We start from the raw sequence: 26115 nt of genomic DNA, 5'->3' as shown, positions 1-26115 counted from the left end.
TTAAATGATAATTAGTGTCTCCATGGGTGGATTGTTTTATAATTTAACACAATATGAATTATTTTTCTCTCCATAAACAAGATGAGACACTCTGACCACAAGGACCTCTGCCATTTCTAATTAGTTAAGGCATCAGAATTAATTCCAAGTTAGCTGACCATGCTAAGAAAAGCAATCCAACATAATTTGTCATTTATGCTGGTAAAAAAGTATTCTTATTTTTTTTAACTGTTTGCTTCACACAGTAATGTTCAACAACACACCATGGTTAAAAATCCTTCTCTCAATATATATGAGGATGTGTTTTCATCTTAGTTATCCATGCTGACATCCATTTCGTAGGAACTAAAAACTGAGTGGAAGTTCTGAGCTGTTATTCAAATAAATGCTTCAAAACAATGTGTCCTGCAAGGGAAATTTTACACATACCTTAGGTTTTAGGACACTTAGATGTTTATGTGCAGCAGGTGGGATTGTGCTTGAGAAACTAAGGCAGTGGCAAAATGAACAACTAATGAGATGCTGGGCACCCCATCCTATTTTCGGTTAGTGCAAGGAATTCTTAATTCACTGAACTGAGGAATGGACTAGAAAAGGTCAAAATACTGCTGAGGCCATTCCATCACTCCAGTGAGCGGTGTGTTCACCAGACTGTCACCCAGGCTACGAAGTGATGGTTATGCACACAACTTGCTACTCTCTGACACTTTAATTTTCTCCCTTTTGAAAACCTGTGAGGCAAGAACAAAAGTGAATGTCTTCTATGTTTCAAATCTAAAACTTTGAGACTGTTTTTCTTCTTCCTGTGACATTAATCACATTGGTCACAAAGTCTAAGAAAATACCTGAATTCTACTTTACCAGCTAAAATGCAGGAGAAAGTAAAAAAAAACTGAATTACTTAATGTTTACCTGTCCCCACATCATGTATGATGAAAATGTAGGCCACAGCCATAGCCCTGTCACTCCTCTTCTCTTAATTATACAGTAAAATACTGATAAAAAACTTGTATAAAAAAAAACCTCATAGCAGCTAGTTTTACATTTAAAGTTTTTCCCCCTTTCCCTCCCATGTGACACAGCAAGCCAGATCTAGCAGCCCCACCTTGTGAAAACTCCTGAGCCACATACAGGCAGGGGAAGGCAGGAGGGTGGCTGGGGTCCCCAGCTGGCCTCCGCTAGCCCACAGTTGGTTCCTGTTTGCTTGTGTCTACGACCTTCTGAGCCAAGTAACTTGAAAACGTCCCTCAGGTGTACGAGAAACTGGAGCTTGGCGGCTGCACCAGCAAGGGAGAGCAGCGATGATATTATTTTTCTAGAATTTATTAGAAAAATTCCCATTTTTGATTAATAGAAGATTGTCAAAGGTGGATGAGGCTGAGATAGATCATACCTGCACTGTTGTTTTCAAGCAAACCTGTACAAGAGTTGGCTTGCAGTAGCAGGTTTCTAGAGGGAGCTCTGAAGGGCAGACAAGGTGGAATTTCAGTCTAGAAGGCTTTCTGCAAATCTACGTGGTTGCAGCAGTAGAGGTGGAACAACGCTGGCATTATCAGCTCACTGACAACTGGGAACACAGATGCCTGATTTCAGCCCGCTCGGGGTGAATCTAAGCATGAAGAGTCACAATTCTACAACATGCCCACTAAATTGTGAGGATAAAGGCAATAATCTATCTTCTTGCCTTCCACAAATATTACAATCCATATATATTAGGTTAAAGGTTAAGTGGTAGTAGCGGAATGCAGTGGAAGGTGCAGTTACACAACGTGTGTTAGCTCCCAAAAGCCTATATGCAAAGAGAATGCATTTAATAAAAAAATCAGCAGCCTAACTTTACTATTTTACAAAATTACAAACTAAAGGCAAAGCTGGTAATATTCTTTCACATGAATATAAGAATGCATTCTTAGAAATAACTAAATAAAATATTTGAGATATAAACATTTTTTAATTGAACTTCACATTTGTACTTGAGTAATATTTTCATGACAGCATGCACAGTATTTCTTACAGTGAAATGATAGAAGTGAAAAAAAATTTACAACTATGAGTTAAAATTATGCTTATACAAACATTTGCATTGCACATTAGTACACTGTAATTCTGAAAATAAAATTCTAGAGCTCTGTAATACCACTACAAACAAATTAACATTTTCATATCTGTTGGAAGACTTTCTCCTGAAGTTATGCTTCTATCTCCCAGGCTTCATATATTCAATTAAAATTATATCCTTTAATAAACAGGCATATGAAAAAACTGCTCAAACACTTCTTCCATTCAGCTTTACAATATTGTGCCAGAGCAGTGAGCATATTCCATACTCCGATTGTCTCAGGTTGCTCTGCTGAACTTCAGCCTTAAGATGTAACCTCGCATACTTAAAAGAGTTAAGTCATAGCAAGACTATTCTTTCCTCTGCCAAACATAAACCAGCATCAGCTCATTCTTGAAGCCTTTAATGAGCTGTGATTACTAAATAGCTCCCACCTATGTAAGACCAAATTTTAGTCAGTGGTTTCAAAGATATGTAAGTACCCAGATTTTTAGAATAAGTATCTAAACCAATGGGTGTTTAACTCCTAGCGAAACTGCCATTAGGGTGCTTGGGTACCTACCTATTTCAAAGCAATCTACCCTGAGATTTTCATTCTCATTTCCCAGCTGTTCCCTTGAAAATGAGCCTGTGAAAACATTCAGCTAAACAAAAGCAGCCAAACAATAAAAGCAAGATCATTTTATTTCTTTTTGAACTGAACATTATCTATGCTCATGTTATTATCGTGGGACAGTAGCCCACATTTGGTCCGGTCAATCTGTAGGTAGATTTGTTTCACTGGTACAACTAGCCAAACACCACAGCGGTGGGTTTTTACAATCTCATGAGCCCCACAGATGAAGCTTTAATGAGCCTCCCAAGTAAACTTGTGACAAAAATATAACGAAACTGACACTTCAGCACAGTATTTCACCTCCTGCACTGTATTTAAGTACCTGTATGTTCTAGGAAATGATGTATGCAAGTACGTGTAAAATGTATCGAGTGCATTGCATTTTTAGCCAGTATTGCTTGTGTCCTTCCATTTTCAGGTGGTAAAGCTGTGCTATATCTGTATTTCTAGGTCACCTGTGGCATAGAGTGTATGATGTGTTCAACTAAACATTTAAAAATTGAGGTATAATGTTAATTAGATGAAGACTTATTTTTAATTTAAAAGAAATCAGACATACTTGCTATAAATATTAGTTAGATTGCAGCACATATAGAATACAATTTTCTTCTTACTACATGATTTATTTTTTAAGACTTAGTTCAGTGAAAACATACTTCACAGGGTTTTCAAGATTCAATGGCTATAATATTTTGATAAGGCACGTTTAAATTGCATTTAGAAATGGAAGTTCTCCACTTGTCTAGGAATCAACGAAGTGATGCTATTCCGTACAGAATATTCTCTCTGCAGCTATTCCAACCTTTGAACCATTGCAGTAATATATACTAATTTAATGGTGATTAAATTTCAAAAGGAAAATAATTGTTCCATGCTACGTTTCTCTCAGTGGCATTTATACTAGCCTCATTTATAGATTTTTCATTATATAAAACCAGGATATAAGGGAAACCCAAAGCTGTGACTCCACTGAACAGAATGTGCTTGCTCTCCCATTGCTGCTGGCTCTGAAGAGCTAAGAAATTGAAAGAAGGGGAAATGGGAGAAAACATGACCTCTGCGTAACAGTATCTGATTCAAAGGTTGCTAAAAGTCAGTGGGAGTCTGTTGATTTCACTGAGTTTTCGAGATTTATTTCTACAGAGTAAAAAACATGTCACATTTGTATTGTCCAGAGTGTAACTGAAGTGACTAAATTTATTGATTTTAAAGTGTCTTTTCAAACATCAAATGAAAATAGACTTGAGTTGAAGTACTACTCTAACTCTTGGTTATATTTTCTATTTATTAAGAAAGTCTTATCCAAGAGGTAAGTAAAAATGCTCAGAACTGAGAAATCTTTTCAATGATACATTAGCATATTAGTTCTGTTATTCCATATTCCTCAGAGGCCTCATTTTCAAAAAGAGAAATATGTCAACACAGAAATAAACTGAGAACAGTTCATGGGCATGGTACATCTGTGACTTCACCTTGTAGACACTCTTTCTATTATTCTAATAAATACAGACAAAACTTGCATCAACCATTTGAGTTAAAAGGGATTTGACAGCCTAAATTTGCTTAGCAAGCATATCCAGCAGCTCCTTCTCCATGCCTTGGCTGCTCAATTCATCTAAACTGTAGTATCTATGAACAATCTTTTCATCTGTCACAACAACTACTCGAAGCCCATGTGTATCTTCTCCCAGCTGACATCCTATTGCTGATGTAACCACCATTTCCAGACCTCTGTAGGACCCTCCAGCATTCCTATGGTAATGTCCAGAAAATACAGCCTTAATGCCTGTTAAAAAAAAAAAAAAAAGAAAAAAAGAAAAAAAGAACATATATTTAGTTAGCATTTACAGTTCATATATATGTTCATCCTAAAAGATACTGCTGAGGTTTACACTGCTAGTGGGGTTGTAGAGAAAATTCTATGGTAACTACAGGTGTTCTTCAGTCCTTAATAGTTCATAAAGCATAAAATTAAGAGGAAACCATTTACCTGAACTTGCATTTAAAACAAATAATTAGTAAACAGCAATAAATAACTGTAATTGTAATAAAGAATAAATAATTATTAAAAGGAATGATGTTATGCTCCACTGGCTTTGTTAGGGTTACTGGAGTTAGTTACACTTGCTGCAAGGTGTTTGTCATCTTGCTAATCCTTTGGCTAGAAAGAAGGAACACTCTAGAGGAAGCAGATTAAAAGTAGAAAAAAAAAATCAGTAATTAATAACTGCCTAAAAAATGATGCTACTGAAACATGAGCTGAAAGCTAAGGACTGTGTAGCTATATTTGACAATTAACATGCAAAAAAATCACTAAGGATAATTTAAACCTATTTACCTAAGGCTGGTGACCTTAAAAAAAGTCAAGACAAACAAAAAAAGTGGACAAAAAGATAATTTGTAATCTATTCTCAACAATATTTAGGGTTTATAGCAGATGGAATAAATCCAGACACATGACAGAAACCTAATATGCAGAAGAGGTTGTGAGTTATAATAACACAGAGAAGAAAGATGAGAGCACCCAAAAAAGATAAGGTTGATGATCTGCAAGAGTCAGGAATGGCAATGACATGAATTAACATTTACCTAGTACAGGGTACAAACAAAGCAGGTTTATTGTAATTTCCTCTGTATCTTTGATGATTTAAAGCTTTATTTATTTATTTGTTTTTATAAGCTATTTATATTTTACATTGTACTGGGATAAAAATCATTCTGTTAGGAGCTTGAAAGAAAGAGATACTTTTGATCTGAGGAAGGAGACAACAATATGCTGCACTGAACGTTTCTGGGTAGGTAGCATGCAAATATCATCCAAGATTGGTCAGGGGTAAAGAAAAGCTAAATGACAAGCAGCAGCAGGTACAAGGAACAAGCATACTTTATTTTTAAGGCCTTATAGTGTACTTTGAAATCCTTGGCTGAATCATTCTAACTGATTTTAAAAAGTCCAACCACCACACCATTGTGTTCTCTCAGAACACAATAATTCAACAAAAAAATAATTAGGTTTACATACATGTATGCTATCTGATTTTGACCATCTTCCAAAGGTGACCCACCCACATGTCAGCTCTGCTTTTCTGCCATGCTTCTCAGTAGCCATGGAATTTTTGCAGACTTTTTGAAACAATTTCAAATTAGATGGAACTGTCATCCTCATCTCCAAAATGGAACTTTTCTTTCTTCTGTCTTGGAAAAACAAAATCTGGTAGAATCTGTGTTCACTGCTCTGAATGGCCTTTCTGATTGTCTTTTCAGGTTAAAGTCCTGATACCAGATAGATTATTTTTCCCTCTCCATTTCATGATTTATAAATTTTAATCAAATCACTTTATTGCTATGCAATAATGAAACCTTGATTAGGCTCATGAGTCACAGAAGTTGGAAAAAAAACACATATTTTAGTGCTAATTACTTATCTTTCACATCAAAGTTTGTAAAACCATTAATAACAAAGCTGAGATTCTAGGTTCTTCACAAGAAACACAGTGATACCACAGACAAACATTTCCCTTCCAGGTTAAGCCAGCATCCTTTAGCATTTAGCTACTGCTGGATACACAGCTGAGCATCATACACCACATTTTTAAGCAAAAATATCATTGTTCAGCTTTCTTGCTAATGTAAGATGGTACATATTTTATTTTGATAGGAACAAAGGTCTGTAAGTAAGCACTGCATCAGCTGCTAACAGGCTTCTGAAAAGATTTCTGAAATTCTTTTAAGAATATTTATATTATTCTGTTTTCCAGGATGATGCAAAAGGCGACTAAGTTGCATGCTAATTTAGATATGATATCTGAAAATCCTAGTATTGATACCTGTGACAGATGGGGCAATATGATTTTTTTTTTTCTTTACAATCACATTTTTTTTTCTCTGCAATCATGTCATTTACATGTGAAATGAAAATGTGAGCTAAGTATAAATAGCAAATTTTACAAACAGGTTTTGGGATTATCTTTTGGTATGCTCAGTCTAAGATCCTTGGATTTCAGAATGCACAACTTCCTGAAGCTGTGTTTAATGCTATTTTATACTAGTCTGAAAGAGAAAAATTACTAGACTGGATAGCTGAAAATACTAGGAATTTTGTTGTTTGTCATCAAGTATGAAACATATAAATTAATATTTAAAACTGTTGCAGGAAGCATTTAGATCTATTGATTTATGATACTACTAATGACAACTGAAAAAATTTCAAAAGTGCCTGAATGATTTAGATGTAATTTCCCTATTGAAACACAAGAGGTTGTGTAATCCTTAATCGTAATGACACTTCCATGGTTTTTCATAAAGCACCTGGAAATATATTGTTAATACTGAGTGACTCAAGAAACACATGTAAGTATTCCCTGACAACTCTGATTAAACAGCAAGCACCTTATCAGGATAACCGATTATTTTATGAAATTTAATCTTTCAAAGACTAAATACCAAAGTATCAAAGACTAAAGCAAGGAAAAAAGGAAAAGAGGCTGTGTGTAGCTGGTCTTGCTGCAGAGGACCTTGTCATCACCTGCGTTGCACCACCTCCTGCAGTTTCTGAGCATGACATGGGAAATTCCAGCTTTTCAGAGAGCCAGAGTAATACAGTGAATAATTTAGTTATTTCATCCAGTAAGTCCATGCTGAGGTTGACAAGACTACCTCTCCAAGTAAGATCTGTTACTTGTTCCATGTGGCTTTCTAGAAAATACATGCCATAGTCCACGAGACTTCCTTCTAAATCTGGTTATGCATTGCTTGTTTTCAATAGTTGGACAGTAAATGTGAACAAAGATTAATCCAGACTCACAATTTTGGCAGTGAGCTGCCTGATGGCAGCTAGCACTGCTCCACCTGCCAGCCTTACACAGAAAAGCCAGAAAGAAGGGTACATCTGAGATCGTTGTTTAAAAACGCTTGTGAGTTTTGAAGATGTAATCAAATGCCCTTATACCTGCATGTCAAGCACCAAAAGATCACTGTGTCTAAGAAGGAAACTATTACCCAAAGATAATAATGAGATATCTTTGTGTTTAAACTGTGTTACAAATGGTAAAACTTTCACTATATAAAAAAGCTGAAGGATGTCAAAGAAGTTGAAAAAAATTGAAATCTCTGCTGCACAGGCAGAGAAATGAATTGTTTAAGCTTATGCTGTTGCATTCTTTGTATCTCTAGCAAGACATAAGGGGCATTTAATGATCCCATGTACTGTACAGGTGAAAGCATTATTTTTGTAATTATAAAACACTGAGCAGGACCTACAGTGATGTGCAGGGATGGACACCAAGATTCATTTGTTATTCTTTCATATATTCCAGCAATCTGCCATTCCATGCTTCCCACAAAAGGTAAGACACAGTGCTATTCAAGCGGTAAGCCAGCAAATGGGTCATTTGTGTTACTATAACCATGGCATAACAAAAAATGCTAGCAACAACTGATTTTTGCCTTCAGACAGCAGATATTCTGGCAAAGACTAAATGCAATGCAAAGGCAAAGAGCTGTGCCTAGGAACACAACTATAGAAGATCCTCATCTCCCCAGCCAGAACACCCCGCACCCTTTCTCCTGCAGTAATTTAGACCTAATTCACCATGATTAAATGAAGAGGGAAGTAGGTGACCTCTCTTAACAAACTTGGTTTTATCTGTCCTTTTCTTTCATAGGAGATAGTCAATTTGATGACTGATGTAAAATATATAAAGTAGGCTCAACCTATAGTTAAAAATTAAGCAGCTTGGAAAGCAAAATATAAATTATTCTTCTGTGTGCCTGGTAAAAGCTACATGGGCTTTCATATTTCAAAATCCAAACCTTACCCAGATAGCAAATGACTCAAGATGGAAAACAGAATGAAGTAATTTTTACACTGAACAGTGGTATATGAAGGTTGTTGCCAGCTGGAACTTGTCTGTTCTCCTAGTTTAGTTCATTGGTACTGATTCTTTTCGCTCCATGTAACATACTCACCTAGCTGGTGTGAGAGTTACACTTGTAACTTGGAGAGCTTGCTCTGACTCAGCGGCAGGAACCTTGCAAAACAGTTTTGTCTTTTTTTTTTTTTTTCCCTTGGGAGAAATCCCATTAGAATACCTCAAAAGGTGATGGCGTGACATAACGGGCTCTTTGCAGATTCTGCGCTTTCTGTATTATTTGGATCTTTAGAATCATCATATGAGTTTTAAAACCAATGCGATAGTCAGTTTGAGAGTGAGGAGTCATTTCTCAACTCCTCCATGTTGTAGCTTATTACAGTGGCTGCCTAACGTAACATACTTGAGCAATTCAGGCACAGAACACAGCATTTATTTCTCATAACACACACATAGCCCAGCCACAAGGCTACACTTGTTCCCCACTTTCCAGCCCCACCATTCCTTCCTGCAGTGACAGGCAGCACGTGCCCACTTAGAGCTGCTTAGGGCATGGCTGGGGATCTCCTTCCATTGCTTGCCAATAAACAGCAAAACTCAGCCTCGTGGGACTTTAAGTATGACGTCCTTCTTGCTAAAGTGGGACCCGTCTTCCTTTGTGGCAATGCCCTTAAAAGAGCAAGCCCTGACCTGGGAGGAGTGGATGCTGAAGTAGATGGGGCTGCTTCCTGCATTGCTGCAGCCTCTGAACAAGGCACTTGTGGGGTGGACAGAGGACACACTAGGCTTAGCAAAACCAGCCTGCTTTCATCTGAGAGCTGGCTGTAATGGGTCCATGTGTATAGCACCTTCCTGTCCTTACAGCACTCCACAAATAACCGAAGATCTCCAGCAATGCTCTGGCCTCCTCCCTCAGGCACACAATAAGCGTGGACCTGGCTGGATCTTGGCCTTTACCTGCAGAGTTAAGCTGTGGCTCAGCCTTTGAGGACTGAACATTTAGGAACCAAGTGTTTGGCCTGCTTTCTTACTGCAGCAGCTAGATCCGTAAAATATCCTTACTCGCTTCTAGTAAGTGACAGTGCTACTATGGAAACAGGAATTTGTTTCAATGTTTTCCACTTTTTCTGCAGGTAAGCAAAACTGCTTTAGTCTGTGAATAAGTTAGGACAAAATAACAATCATAAAACCATAGTGAGATGTAAGCCCCATGTGACACTCTGTAAGTGAAGTGTAAGTGCTTTTGTAAGGGAAATAAGTGCTCTCTTTTAACTGGAAGGATCGTGTTCAGCTTTCCACCTTCCAGAGAATTTAACCTTTGGAACTGAAGAGGAACAGAAATCAAGACTGTGTCAGCACATACGTAAACCAAACCCCAACCACATGGTTTCAGTGCAATTAGAAGGATAAGGATACAAAAGCAGTAAAGCAACCTTACTAAGGACAACCATAATCTCCCATTATCTGAGAACTCATGGGAAGATTTTTGAGGCACCCATCCTCGACCTTTTAGCCAAAAACAGCAGGCAGACACCAGGTAAGAAGTTTGGCCCATGAATTATGCAGTTTTTTTTTCTTCTAAGGCAAATATTGCAACTTCACCCCACTTATGTTTAACATCTGCTACCTGCCTACACACAAGAAGGTATTTTGGTACAGAACTGAAATAAGAGTGATTGATAAACAGTGCAAATATGATACCTCACAACAGAGGATGCAATTTAAAACCTTTTACCTCCTGTTGGCTCTGTGAGGCAGACTGTCTAAACAAGCTGGTGTTTATGGATACAGTTCATTCAAATTCCCCATTTTAGCATACGTCTGTCATTCAGGGCCTAATTTCGCTGGATGGGTGTTCAGTGCTGAAATGTCCTTGTGGAACGAGCTGCTCAAGGATCAGCCTTTGCTAGAATTCAGCATCTGCCTTTGATACCTCCCAGTGAAAGTTGTGCCCAGACTTCAGGTATTCTTTATTTCCAGTGCTAGTATTAATTTTTGTTATTGTGGTATTACAATCTGTTACATCTTGAACAAAGAAACAAACAGGTCACTATTGTGTATTAATAGAAGTCTAACTGATGTTGTTTATTACTTCAGTAGTACTTTTTTGTTCACCCAACTGTCTTCCCTTCACTTTTGTTAGCATAAGAAGGAAATCTGAACCAGTCAATGCAATAAGACTAAGATGACAAGCAGGCAATTTACTTTGCTCTTGCTTTTGATCTTAAACATAAAAAGAATCTTAAGATGTATGCACTCAAATTTAATTTATTCATTTCAGATGTTTTTCTGAAGTAATACGGTCAAGTTGCTCGCGAGTCCCCTCACACACAAAACCCATTTTCTAATCCCTGTGAGAAAAGAGCAGTGTTTGTCCTGGCAGGCCTCCCTGTAATAACCTGCTTTAAGGCGTGTGCAGGTCAGTTAATGCAGTTCAGTAGATCCAGCTATGCACAAATGGGTGCAGTCCCCTCCCACTAAAAAGAAAACAAAACAAAAACAAGAGGTAGGTAGAACAGTAATTTTGTTTTTCATCCTTGACTTCTGAAATAAGCAGATGAGAAAAGCTTTGATATAAAAGCAATATGAAATACTCAAAAGCTACTGTGTAACTGAATTCCAAAGGATGGCACCCTCACAAGCATTCATTATTTCATTTTTAGGAAATACACAGTGATTTGAATTTAAATGCGACTGAAGGTTTTACAAGATCCATTAGCCAAAAGAACAGGATCCCTACAGCAAGACATTATTCACTCCTAATGGATTATTCATTAAAAGAAAAAAAAAACAAAACAAAAACAGATTAAGTTCAGAATAAAGTCAAAAACTGTGCAGATAGTTACTACTAAAAGAAAGAAAAAAGAAAAAAACAAACACAACAAAACAACAACAAACAAACCACACACTTCACTCTGTGATCATCACAGTCAGATACTACACTGCACGACACTACAGTGGTAACATCTCTACCACGGAAAAAAAGGCCTGAGCTGACACGTTCATTTTTGATCAGTACACGACTGGAAGCCAGCTACTCCAGATGGAAAACTCAGTGCAGGCCATCATGTTGTGCTTCATCTGTTTTAAAACCATGCCTTGGATCACAAAAGCATCTAAAAACAATGAGCTTCAGTCCTGCAAACCAAACATGAGTTTTCAGAGTCATCGATCTGAAAAAAATTAATGTCTTTGTTAGAAGAAAAAAAAGGTTTGAAGTACAGGAATTGATTATGATTTTTGTGAAGCAAAGATATCCTCCTCCTAGCATGCAATTTACTCTCATTTTCTGATCAAGCACAAAAAGTCCTTTTCAGTTCTGATCTGACAAAGCCGAATCTGAAAGACAAAAAGATTTGCTGTTTCCAAAGAACTGATCATAACCTTTCTTCCCCGTAGAATAATGCATTTGTACCGAAGAATGAAATACCTATTATGGCACAATTCTGCGAGTCCAACGCAGCCGATTTTGCATAAAATAATTTATATGACATAACAAACAAGCATCTTAAGGATTGTTCAGAGTCATCTGACTAGAGGGAAGTCTTACATGTGTTGATAAATCCTCATTGTCTTGGACATGACACAAGTTAATAAATACTTTATTTTTACGCTACTGTATTTACACCCTGCATTGTGTCACTTCACCCATTCCCTCAGGTTGTAAAGCTACATAGTGGATAAACTAAGGCAAGAGGTGAATGCCAGGGAAAGTAATTAATAGCTTATGTAACTGGGCATGCTGCTTTTGATGCTATCTGTATGGTCATTTGTATGCAGACTTGTGCTTTAAAGGACAAGTCACTTTGTACTTAGTTTTATACTCTGTGGTTTCGACTGCACACATTTCTCAACAGAAAATTCCAAAAGTTCCTCTGAAGATTTTTTTCTTCCCCCATTATTTCCAGTGTCTGCTTTCTAAAGCCAACACACCAAGTAAGCAGTCATTACAAGAGCTTCAGCAAGCTCTTGTTGATCTGTGTTCAAAGCTCTGGTAAGACTGACAACTATTATTGGCATTTCCCATTTTCTCTTTTTCTTGTAGTTCTCTCTTCAAGCTTTGTGAACTAGAACAGCAGGTTGCATTACAAAGGGCTTTTCCTAAAGGGATGGTGTAATGGATACTGTTAAGCTGACTGATTGGCATGCTGGGGAAACATCCAAATGAGTATCTGAAATTTGCTTCAGTTGCTTCACGGAAAATATTGGTACAGAAAGGGATGACCTGGCCAAGCAGGCCCAGGGATGACTTGATGCATACAGCTGTCAGGTCTTCACACAGTGCAGCAGCTCTGATTTGGAAGAGGTTATTCTTGATGACCGTCATTTGAGTCCCCATATGACCTGAGCAGAATATTGTTCTGAAAGGAGTGGTGTCCTAACTGCTCCACCTAGTGATAGTAAAAAATTTTGGAAAACTTCAAAGAAAACTTCAGCTATGCCAGTATCTTTAGCATGCTGTCGATTTTACTTCTGACAAGAATCAGATGAGAAAACAGTTCATTAAATGAAAAGAAACTGCACGCTGGATATCACACAGAAGGCAGTTGGTAAGCCGGAGAAGCTCAGGTTATTTTAAAGAATTTTAAAAGTACAGCATCTTCTTTCCACAAATTATACTTTAGCACTCTGAGAAACCCTTCCAAAGAACAGTTCTGCAGCACCAGGGAAAAGGGGTCAGCAAGATTTTGACATAACAGCACTGTAAGAGAACAAAGGCATTTAGCTGTGTGTCACGTGTAATTCCTATGAGAGTGATTACGTCCCGGTCACGACTTATTGTTAGGTTGCAGCCCCCAGTCTTCCCTCCCTTCCTTGTTACTGCACTGCTCTTGTATTCTGCAGTAATGCAGTGACACAGAAGACTGGGCTTATTTTCAACTCCACGTGGGGCAAGGAGGAAAGGGGACCACGGCCCACCTCTTCCTAGAGGCCCAACAGACAACTTCATCTTTTTCAATCTCTCCTTTTACCAATCTTTCAGTTCAAGGAATACTTAAATCATAAAATGCCTCTACTTGAAAAGTGAAACGCTCACCATGACCTATTTTTGTTTTATTAAACAGACAGCAGATACATTCCTTAACATTATGCCAACGAACTTCAATGTATTTTTTTTCTCAGCATTCTTTTATCATATTTTCTTAGACATACAGTGGTTGGTCTTCTCTCCTTCCCCATAAAGGCAGAAGTAAGGGGAAAGAGCACTACAGGACTGTGTGACAATTGTGTTTGAAACCGAGGGTTTCACGTGTGAGTGAGAGGGTGGCCATGTCCCTCTCCCTGCAGGAGAAATCACCCTTAGGCAGCCAGGTACTTGTTGGTGCGGGGCCATTGGGGATAACGTGGCACCAGAGCCCAGCAGAGATGACAGTCAGCATGGACAGGACACACGTGCTTTCAAACATCCCAATTTAAAAATTAAACAAGTAAAATTCAGTGTCTCTTTGGAAGACCTCTCTGAAAGCTTGCACTGTTGAAGTATTGTCACAAGCTTCAATTGTCTTCTCATGGAGCAGTATTTCAATAAAAATCACCTATTTTTACTGGCAAGATTTCCTGTACCAAGTCATGAATGTTGCCAAAAGTCTCTGGCTGCTGGTAGCCTGAGCTCTTACAGTGGTAGAGTTCAACGGCTTATAGGAATAAATGAAGTATAGCAGAACATTGCATGTAACACTGTTGATGAGATTTGATGTGATAGCATAGACTAGCATGACGTATGAAAGCTTGGGTAGCAAAGAGGGAAAAAATCTCAATGCAACACTATGATTTTGTAAGTACATCTGTTTTCCTAACTTCTTGAAAATTGGATGTTCGTTAGTTCAAGTTAATTCCAGAAATACAAATCAAGTCCCAGTCTCACAGGAAATCTAGATGCATTGATTGCAGAGGTCCAAATCAGCTAAAGCAGGATGGAAAATGATGCTCGTATTGCACATTTATCTTGAAATACTAAATATAATTTCATGAAGATACGTGCACCTAGAAAACAAATTTTCTCACACAACCTGGATACTGGGCTGGAGTTCAGACTTGAACTAGTTCGAATTCCAGAGGTGTCTGAATCTAATTTCTATAATTACACATACTTCCATGGCTTGCTTCCAAAAAATCCTGAATTCAGAAGAAGTTGTTTTCCAACTCTAGTTCCTAACATACAAAGACCATTTTGAAGCAGGTTTTCTGTGCCCAAAATGCAACTGGCCTACTCTCAGTTGGAAATCAAACTGCTCAACCCAGCACTATGGACAGTGTAAAAATATAGGAAGAAAATTACCAATATAAAAATAAACCAAAGAAAAGCAAGCAGATTTTCCAAATTAGGAAGAGAATGCCTGGAATAATCAGCATAGGCAATCAGTAGCATGCTTTATTTAGACTGAGCCTTCAATTAAATAAATGCTTTTCTCAGCAAAAGCAAATGAGACTGTAAGAGAATGAGAAGGCTAAATTAGTGGAATATGAATGACATAATAAATATGTAATGAGTACAGTACAGACCTTTCTTCTCCTCCCTTGCACTCTGTAAAGATTTCAGGAAAAAAAGTAGTTCTGACTGGGCAACAAAATTTATCGTGTGGTCCAGATTACCACCCTTTAAGTGCTGATTAATGAACAATTTTTTAAAATAACTCCAGACACAAACCAATGGTCACTGCATTTCATTTATGGATTTATGGCTCCCAGAACAGACTGCAGGTGAAGTTCAAAGCAAACAAGAGGAGGCATTTCTTCGCAGAGCACCAGCTGTGAAATGGGAAACTCCTTTCCACTGTGAAAGCCGAGAGTTTTGAAAAGTCAACTCAACAAATCCACAGAAGAACCCCTAAATAGCACTGTATTGATAAAACTAATATGATTAAGTAAGTCCCTAAAAGAAAAATTGTTGGAGATTGGAAGAATACTTGGAAGAAGTATCATTATGCACTTTGTTGTCCTGTGCTATAGGGTTTGAGAAAGAGCAGCAGAGGAGTGGGCAACAGGAACAATCATTCTGGTCTAGTTACTCTGCTGTTACATTAGCTATTAAGTTTAATGATTGAAACTAAGTTTAGAATAGAATTATGCTTGTTGAAAAATCGTAAGCTTCCCAGGCCAAACCTCTTGGCTCAAAAACTGAAGAAAGGGTATGTACTGGGAAAAACTGAACCTGTACATATTTGTCCCTGAAACTGCAGGGGCTAGACAGGAACAGCACTAGAACCAAAATGGAAGCAAACAGATGGAGAAGCAGTTCTGTAAAGAAACAACTGCACTCAGTGAAAAACCTGAATGTTATCAACACTCCTCGGTACCCTTTCAGAGTTGTCATGGGCAGGAGAACAAAATCAACTATTATCCAGGCACAGATAGATGCTACTGTAAGAGACTCAGGTTGTGTATATGTTCCCACGCACATCCATGTGTAGATATCTATCTTTTTTAAAAAGGCAATGTTTCTGGGCAAATACAATGATTTAAGTCACAAGGATAAATTGATCCTGAGCACCTTCCCTAGAGCATCAGGCACAAACTGGCTTTTTTTCCTTCCTTTCACTTGCAGCATACAGCAGCTTTTTACAGTGCTGAACAGTGTGGTTGGTTCAACAGTAATACCTGTTCTCAGAACAATTTTGCACTCCAAAATGATGTTCTTTCAGCTTCCCTACAAGAGCACACATTAACCATAGGCACTTTTTGCTGTACCTTTTTCCTCTCCCTGGGCAGGTGGTGTATATCATTTTTTCAAGACTTCAGTGCTACAAAGTGAATGATAATATTTAGTAGTCTTTGTAAACAAAATCTCTCTTGTGGAATTAAATTGATTTTTATCTCATTGCAATTTGAGAAGTGTTCACATCACCCCATCTGCCAAACAGGTGTTACAGAAGCAAACAAAGATGTGAAAGCATCAGTCACAGCAGTGCTCACAGGACTGTTCAGTGCTCAGGCAGTTCTCAGACCCTGCTGTCCAAAAAACACCGTCAGTTCCCTACAGTGGAACTCCAGTAAAAGGAAGTATTCCCACTGGTAGGTGTCAGGGAATACCTTAAATCAACCATCACCATTTGAATCAACCTTAAATAACCATTGTAGAATTATTCTGTGCAGACCTTATAAGCTATCCTACCTTCTTCATCAGAGGTATTGTGTAATTCGAATTACAACTCAGCAACACGAGCATCTTAATAAAAAAAATACCACACTGTTGCCTGTTGTTAGCAAACATGACCCTAGAAACATGCAGGAAAACTTACTTAAATGCACTTTATAGAATAAAAAAATCCAGAGCTTGATGCACCTGGTGAAATCTGTGGGTCTATGTAAGTGGGAGACAAGCTATTAGTCTGCAAAGTCTATCTATGACAAAAGTAGTTTTTTATAGGACACCACTGAATGCAGCTATATAGAGAAGGACCTTAGTCACACTTGTTTTTCCTATATAACCAGAGGAGAGGCAGCAGGCACAGCCAGGGGGTGACTTCAGATCACCTAACGAGACTGCAGCTCTAAATAAGCCGTTAGAGGTGCTCTCTGTAGAAGGTCACTCTGTGCTTCAGGTTTATCTCTGTGAATGCCTCTTGTGACCTTTCGGTGGAATTTATTTCTTGGTTTTGCTACATTTTCCATTTGAAAATGAAGCTTTCTCAAAGATCTGATACAAAGCCCAGATGATCCTGGCTTGCTGTGTGCTCTAAGGAGTGAAAAGAAGGTAACCAAACTACAGCCCAATGGAGAAAACAGATGTCAAAAAATTATGGAAGAACAAACGTTACCTAATCTCTCATTATGGATTACGCTAAATAATTGTATTTTGCAGCATCTCACTGCTGAATTTCAGAAAAAAAACGATGTCTCTGTGTATCTATGTGCTAGATAATATTCTTTTACTTGGGGAGCAGTCTTAAAAAACACCATTCTTACACATATACACAAAAGATATTGAAACTGGTTACCTGTACCATGAGCATATAATTTCAAGGTTGAAAGAGTTTGAGCTAAACACTGAAGCTGAGAGTATTTAAATCTAAATTATCTTAAATACTGACAAAGCAACACATAAGCAAGCACTGAGATTACTCACTTGGTGTATGGGCTTTGCCAAAATCAAGGTCTCAATGGCAGGAAGAAGAAAATATTACTCCCTTGTCAACTTTGATTACACAACAAAGAAAATAATGAAACATAACATATGTTGTCTGGTAAATTTTAGAAACAACAGCTTTCAGCACTCCATGCTTTAATTTTGTACTCAAATATATCTCAGCCGTAGATGTTCAGAGAGCTGCTTCTCCCTTTAATACCACTCTTCTGTCAAAACATTCTAAGAGGAGCAGGTAGGTATTACACTCTCTTAATGAGTGAAGGTGTTAGAAGTTACAGTATCTCCAGTCACAAATAAAATGACAAGAAGACATTTAATAAAGTTAGGTTGTTACTTTCTCCTGTATGTATGAATTTAAGTGCTTTCTACCACATCTGAAAAACTGCTTTGAAGTCATCTTGAATTTAGAACTCTTCAATTAAAAAAGCCAGATGCTGCAGGGATTTTCCTTCTATTATTTTACATCTATTTATTATCTTGCAATTCTCTCTCAGATTCGTAAGTCTCTTACCTAGATACACCACCTGTATTCTTCACAGCACTCTGAACCACAAATTCTTTTATCAACTTTGTTGGTGAAGAAACCAGCTAGTAATTTAGGTTTTATCTGACAAAGGTCTTAAAGCTATTCAGACATCTGCTTAAATATTTCACTTCAGTATGGTCCTTATTGTGTTAAGTTTCCTAAGAAATTTCAGTGTGTTGTTGATGGTTCTCAGGATAAAAAGTCTTTAAAAGATTGTCCATAGCTCATCTTTTTCTGGTCACAGAAAAAGTCTGTAAAGCCTAATAAAATTATAATTGAATGAGATCTGTAAGACAAAGTATGCCTTCTATTGGATAAACTGCTTATTTAAAAACTAGTTTCTAATGTTTATCAAAGAAACATGTCATACAGGCCAGATTTTGGGCTGGACTACCACCTGGATTCCTTATTTTTTCCATTCAAAGCTACAAGCAAACCTATTTATATCATTGCTATAAAACTCTTAAAAGCTGAATATGTAATTCATACAGCAGAGCAAACCTCACCACCAAGGATGTTAGCTCAGCTCATCCCCAGTACTCACACACTGGCTTTTTTTCCTGTACTTAGCTTCTGCACAGACAGGAGATGAACCTTACCAACTGGGGCTAAACATTACACAAACATGCTTTCAGAGACATATTCTCACTTAAAGGATAAACTATGTTCTCAACTGAGTTGACTTTCACTATCACTGAAATTGCTTTTTCATGGACAATGGTTGTTATAATGCATTTGAAGAAAAATTGGACTCAGAAGATTTCTTAGACGTGCAGCTTACAAGTATGGTTTAACTTTGCATAGTAGTAATACATATTTACAAGTACCAGATTTTCAATTTATAAATATTTATCATAAGGACATGATTTTATCTTTAATTAGCCCAACTGTTAAGGACACTTTTAATGTGAGAAATGTAATTCAGTACTTCGTACCAGATGTAGCCTCTACAGCTAGTCTTTTATCTCTGCTTGTAATGAGCGGATACTTAAACCAAAAGCATTCTGTAATATGTAAGTGGTCAGAAGGGAGTAACTACATAAGATTTGGGCTCAGGATTTAAAATAATCATTTTCTGAAGTTGCATACCTCACTCTGAAGAACCAGTGCAATACTCCCATCCATCCTTTAAGTATCATTTTATTTCCTATAAAAATCCATATGACTTTCTTGGTCTATGAAAGGACTGAAATCCTTAGATTTTTCTTCCTTTCCTCTCTCTAACCAGATGCATTATGGCTCCATGTTTGACACTATGAACATGAAAAGTATAAGCAAGAGAACTGGGATAGTTCCAGGTCTGATCCTGGGTTATCAACACCAGAAATACAATGCCCATCTACTAACCTTGCATTTCCAAAACCAACAAACCCTAGAACATGCACATTACATTGATTATACGGATTTTTTTTTTTTTTTTGCAATTACACAATAATGCTTCAGAGTGGTTGGAAACACTGCAAAACAGCATCATGCCAGGATGCAAAGGGAGAGATGGAGAATGAGAAAACAAAAGGAAGGATGGGCTGGTGTCAGGCCAGGGTTAGGAGAATAGTGGGAGACTCATTATGAAGGCAGCCTTGCCTTTTCCAGAATAAAAAGCTGTACCATACTTCTCAATTATGTGTTATAAGCGGTTAACCTTCTTAAACAGCAAGTCGTAAAACAAAAGAAACCCCAACAAATGCAAAGTAAGTTGGGGTTTCATTGTCAATATGCTGTGTTTTAATTCTCCATTAATATATGAAGTGAACTGGGAGGAACCAATTTTATGTCTTACCATGCTGACTGCCTCTTTGTAATCTACTGATAACATTCTGTGGTCTTACAAAGACCGTTCTTCAAAGGAATAATAAAATGGAAGCCAAATGCACCCGTTACTAAGGAAACTCTGAGCCAACTTTTGATGCAGCTCATTTTTCCCAGCACTCCAAGTAACACTGAGCTGCTGCTCTCTGTATTCATTTAATTAGAACGTTTAATTATTGGATTGCAAATGTTACTTATTGCCTCAATGTTGTCTAAAACAGCAAGGAAAAGATCAATGTATTAACATATTCATGAAGGAATCAAACAACAGGCCATTTGGGGAGGATTTTTGAGTGGGAGCAAGGGGCACAGTGGGAAATGATGGAGGGAAGGAACGCATGGGATGTTCGCGCAAAGAAGTTCAGATTATTTTTTTTTTTGCGGGAGTTGTCTCGTATTCTTGGCTTCCCATTCACTCTTCCCTCTCCCTTGAAGCCTGCGTGAGTTGTCTGAAAAAAGTTTTGACTTTTGATTAACCCCCTGGATACTCATTAGGAGAAATAGTCTGAAATATCCCCATAAGAAGCATGATAACAATGGTAAATGTTACAATGATAATATTTTGCATAATTTCTCTTCTCTTCTTCTGATTAATTATATTCCCAGTGCTGAGTGTTGCAAAATGTTAGCAAGCCATCTGGATGTCAGAAAACTCTAGAACAGAACTGCTCTGGTTTCCACTCTAATGCTCCTTTACATACACCTGCATGGTAGCGTCCTTCTGCTAACACACTCTCTAATGGACTAGGATGCGTTTTTACCAACAATACATAAGCATTTAGCTGCCCAGGTTTCCAACAGAAATATTTCCCACTGTATTATCACTAGCACAAAAATGAACAGACAAAAAGACCATAATCAGGTAGGTACATTTTTCTTTTTCATAGGAAAAGTTGGAGAAAGAAAAATGCACAAATATTTTATATTAAATTTTGGGCTTCTACCTGTCAGGCAAATCTTGTCAAAGCAAAAATGTTGTTGTATGCAAACCTGTATGTTTTCTTTTTTCAAACTTTCAATGAAAATACATGAATTAAATGAGCAACTATCATGGAGTGATTATTTATTTTCTTACTATATGGGTTCCTTCTATTTACCATTTTTATTAACATTATGCAAGATTTGGGAGTAACACCTTAAGAGCCATTGCCCTGAGCACTTTAAAAAACAACAACACAAAACCCTAAAAAAACCTGTGTGAAGTGAAGCAGGGAAAAAAGGTAGAAAGTACAGATTCATGGTTCAAGATGGAACTAACATACGTGCCTGCTTATACACACACATATTTCAACTTATGTTAACTTCTTACCTCTTTCTTCTTTCTTTTTATCAGTTTCATTCCACGTGTAACCATATAATTCTGCTGTTTTTCTTTAAATAAAGAAAACAAAATCTCCTTTCTGTTGCAATAAAACCAGAAGTCTTAACCAAAATCCTCCTTGTGTCCAAAACCAGTATCTTTACATTTTGTATTAAGATATTATGAGGTATGCTCAGCACGTCTCCTTAGGGGGAAAAAAAATCTTGTAAAACTTGAATCTGCAAATATGTCAGTCCCCTGGAGAGCCCTCAGATAATTGTAAATTTTGGCCCTACTGATTGGAAACAGGAGGAGATTCAGAGCTTGGAAATTAGGCTGGTTTTGGATGAGTCTTGGCTTAACAATTATATGGTAAATTATGAACGATATCATAAGCAATTTCCATTGTTCAGTAATCCAAATAACGTATTCTTTTATAGATACAGAGAAAATGACACTGATGCAGCGATGGCAGGCTAGCAGGAAATTTTGAGGGACTAGCACACTCCAGGAACATGAAAGCAATTAACAGGAAACAATGGGAACAGCACAGAGGAATAGCTGCATACTGTATCTGTCTCCACGGCATTCAAATTTCATCAAACAAAGCTAAGGGATTTGGTACAATATTCTCGTTCAAAGCATGTTCCACCTGCCTTTCATCCCAGAAATGGCCCCTATTAGGTTGGATAAACAAAGGATGGATCTTAGCAGAGCAAGACTCTTTTTAACACTGAATAAATCTGGAGCACATTACACTCTTGGTTTAAAATTGGCTCAGTGTGGGAGAAAACAACCTCCAAGGTAATTCTGAATTCTGTTTCTCTGTTTTATGCAAAATAATTTCTGTATTTTACTCCTATGGCAATACCTGATCTTCTTTTCCTTCAGTAGAAAAATTTCAGGTTGTCTTGTATATACCGGCACTTGCAAAATGGAATCCTTGTTATTTGTCTTTAAGAGTTTTTCACTTTCAGTTCTTTACTTTTCACTCAAAGTTTTAAATTTCTTTTGCTGCATTTGAGAGGTGATTAGATTCAGTTGATAATTCTGCCCTAAGAGTAACAATGAGGCTTATAATCTAAATCTAAAATTCCCTGAAAACAGTACCACGCAAGTTAAATTTATTTTTTTCTGGCAGTGCAATGATTAACAACTGGAAGAAAAAAAAATCAGAGAGAGGAAAATTCAAGAAAATACCTGCTTTATGAAACTTTTCCATTATCTCTTGACGAACCGATTTTTCCAAGTTGAAATAATCATGGTCTTCATCGGGTTCTCTCAGAAACAGAGGGATGTGTTGAAACACTATTATATGCTTGCATTTATGTTTTTCAGCAACAGCCAGCTGCTCATTAAGCCATACATCCTGGGCTTGCTTCAACTCTGGGCATTTGGAAGAATCAAAGTACAACTGAGAATTTAGCACAAGAAAGAAAACACCTCCAACCCAAAAGCTGAAGTAGTCATCTCCCCAGCTCTCGCAATAATTATCAATTGTTTCTCTTGTTGGAGCATTGCCAATATCATGATTTCCACTAACAAATACCAATGGGATATTCTGGTCAGTGTTCTTCAGAACGTTCTTTAAATCTCGCTCTTGGTCCTTTCTCCACTGAGATCCTATAGAACAAACAAACAAAAAAGTTTTATCGTTTATGATAGCTTTTCCTAATTTCATTGTTTGTTTTAGATAATGGAAATACTACATATAGTAAGAAATATTTGACATTAGATTTGTGATCATGGTAATATGCAGGAACATAGACTACATGTATACCTTCTCTTTAATATAGTACGTCCAGAAAATCCCTTCCCTCCTGCTTATCGAGTACTCAGCCTTTTCTGAAATTTTCATTAAGTGAGGTTCTGGATAGGAACCAACAGACAGTGCAACAGTAGTCTAATAGTCAGTGTTTTGCACCAAAAGCTTTGGGGTCCGATTCTTATCATCTACACACTGACAATCTGGTGAAGAAATGCAGCCATATTGGATGGCACAAGTCAGCTTTTATCAAGGATAAAAAAAAAAAGGTTTTAAATCTGGTTTATATTTTATGTTACTGCAAAGGAATTAAGTCTTTTTTTTTTTTCATTACAAGAACTACTTTAACAGCAAAAATGTAATTAGTGTCTTGTGGTGACATGTTTATATGATGAGTCCACTTTAATAATAAGCATAGCATTAATTTCAAAGAAAGGTAATTGTGTACTTTGCAAGTTTTTCCCTCATCTCATTTTTACATTAACATGCATACCCAGACAGTTACTTTTCTGGTTTTCTGAAATTTGTCCTTCTCTAGGCAGGCTTAATTAATTTACAATCACTAAACAAATTTAAAAAGCTTTTTTTTTTTTTTTTTGAAAAAAAGTTATTCTAATGATAATAGATTTTTCAATTTTCCAAAGAGTAATCTTAAATCACAGAGGTCACTGATACGTCTACTTTTTGTGAATTAAATCGCACATTTATAAAGTGCATTTTGCCCTGCAATACAGTCTAATATGGGCCTGTTTCACAAATAATAACTGAATTTGTTAACCAAGAAATTTTAGCAGGGTTTTCACAAGAACTCTGAAATCAGAATTACAATATAGGTTTGGGTACAAGTCCATGCAAATCGATCATCATGTATTTTTAGACTGCATTCTATTTTTGTAACTACACATATGTATATGTATAGAAATGTATTACAGGGACTCTGGTCACGTAAGTAGGAGACGGAAGATTTTTTTAATCCACATTTCTTGAAAATCCTTGCAATTAATGTTTCCGAACACTGACCCTTGGTAACTAATAAAGTATTTCAATTCCTTTTCTCTACCCTATAGATATACCGTACACCTTATTGCTGTTACTAGAGTCTTATGGTTTGAGAAAAGTACTAAAAAGCAACATATTCATATATCTAAATGTAAAGACAGGTGTGAGATCTGATAATTGGTGTGTCAATTCAAAGGAAGGCAATCCACAGCACTCATCTTTAACTGCAGAACATTATTGTAGCAAGATCTCTGAGTAACTTAGAAATACTGGCCATATGGCACTAGGAAGGATCTAGAAAGTAGAGGACGGTGGGTAGGTTTGTAGGGCTTGTACCAGGAGCATGGTCAGTATGGGCCATCCTTCCAGTTCTGGAAAATCCTTATTACTCCTAGAAACAAACAAGGCAAATAACATCTCCTTGTACTTGGAGGAGCTGGATGTAAAACAAACCAAAAAATAAATCTGACATACTTTGTTGCCCATTAGGGCAGGAAGCCCAGTGAGAAAGCTGCTTGCCCTGCCCCTCCCTGCCTTCCCAAGTGAAGAGCTGGAAATTTCAAGCTATAAATACAAAAATGTATTCCATGGGGGAGGGAGGTGGGGAAAAGGCAAGGGGGAAGGCTCTATTAAGAGATAAGTAAACACACTACACCATGCTAATCTACAAGCTATCACTTTGGGAAATTTAGCTAACAGTTTCAGAGTATAAAGACATTTATGCATAAGTTACAGAAATAATTTGTAGAATTATGTATATGTCTTCCCAGTGGTGAAATTCAAGCTCCAGAGACTAACACTTAGATTAGATTTGTCGACAGCAGGGCACTGGTTCCCTCATTTAATGCAATATTATTTCTATAGCAACAGGGAGACATATTCAGTGTTTTATTGCAGAAAACAGATTGCTCAAAATGGAAAACAAGGTCTCTGCCCAAAGAGTCTAGGAAACCATACTAAGTAAAGATTATTTCAGGACAATTACATTCTGGCTTGACCTTTTCTTGGTAGAAGGTTAAAACAACTTCAAAAGAAGAGAAACCTACAGAGACAAAGGTAGAAAAAAGGAGGAGCAATGTCTCTGTAGTCTTTGGGACAGGGCTAGCTATACTAATTAATCATTCCAATGATTATGAAGAACATTTTGATGTGCCAGTATATATTTCTTTAGCTTAGAGAGAGGACTGGTTGGAGGCAAATAGGAAGAAAATATAATGTCAAGAGGCAGTGCAAAAAAGTAATTTGGGAAGTGTCAGGGTGGATGGAACCGAAATTCATTTCTGTTCTCTTTATCCTGGCATCATGTGCGGTGACATTTTTAAATCCCAAGCTACAATATTATGTCTTATGTTAGGCTCTGTAAATACAGTCTTGCCCTAAGATAAACAACTTAAATTAATAGCCCATAAAGGACAGTTTGTTTTTTAGGAAAAACACAAAAGCGAGAGCTGGTGCAGTTGCCTATAATTCTCCACAGCTTCCCAGCTTATCATTTCTGAAGGCTGAGCGATGTGAACAGGAGCATGAAGGTGCAATGTCAAAGGCTCTGCTGTGCTGCATCTTCCTGCTGTAGGTTACGTCGCTGTTTGCCTACACTTGCAACGTTCCATCTTGCATTGCTTTAAGGAGTAAAGGCAACCTCCCTTCACTCACTGGAAGAGTAGATTTCAAGAAAGAATGTACTTTTAAAGCATTTTTGTTGAAGCTGGCTTTAGTCAGCACAAGCAGAATTCAGATTATTCTGCCAAAGAAATAATCCTCTTGCTGATAATCCATGCTGCAGTTTACTTTGGTATTCCAGACCGTGCCTCTACAGCAAAGTGTTGGGTTTAAAAAAAATTTTTTTGGATGCTTTAGCTACAAAAACAATTTGAAACAGTTTGTCCCCCGACCACAGTGCTGCACTGTGTGCTGTCTGCAGTTCTGTATCTGAGACAAGCATTTACAGACAGCAACCTCCACAAGCAACATCACTTTCCCACCCTGCAAGGTATTCCAAATACCTAACACTTGTTTATCTACTGATATGAGGTAGGAGGAAAAGACCCCCAAGTACTACCCCACCTCTGCCAGAGGACACAGG

The 26115-nt window shown here is 37.4% G+C and overlaps 1 protein-coding gene across 7 annotated transcripts in view; it reads right to left on the bottom strand.

Annotated features, from left to right (window-relative positions):
• The window catches only part of CPPED1 (calcineurin like phosphoesterase domain containing 1), a 119667-nt gene that overhangs the window by 66569 nt on the left and 26983 nt on the right, over positions 1–26115 (bottom strand). For 4 of the 7 annotated variants that reach the window (XM_068699842.1, XM_068699845.1, XM_068699846.1 and 1 more), the window contains exons 3-4: positions 22469–22891; positions 1932–4461 (exon numbers count right to left, since the gene is read on the bottom strand). In XM_068699842.1, the coding sequence (XP_068555943.1) occupies positions 4229–4461; positions 22469–22891 (656 nt within the window). In that variant the 3' untranslated portion in view covers positions 1932–4228. Of the gene's footprint in view, positions 1–1931; positions 4462–8716; positions 21340–22468; positions 22892–26115 lie in introns of those variants that run through there. The other 3 variants (XM_068699843.1, XM_068699844.1, XM_068699847.1) reach the window with 3 other exon arrangements.

This window comes from Anas acuta, chromosome 15 (genome assembly GCF_963932015.1).
Source record: "Anas acuta chromosome 15, bAnaAcu1.1, whole genome shotgun sequence".
NCBI lineage: Eukaryota > Metazoa > Chordata > Aves > Anseriformes > Anatidae > Anas > Anas acuta.
This window is presented reverse-complemented; position numbering and strand designations above follow the sequence as displayed.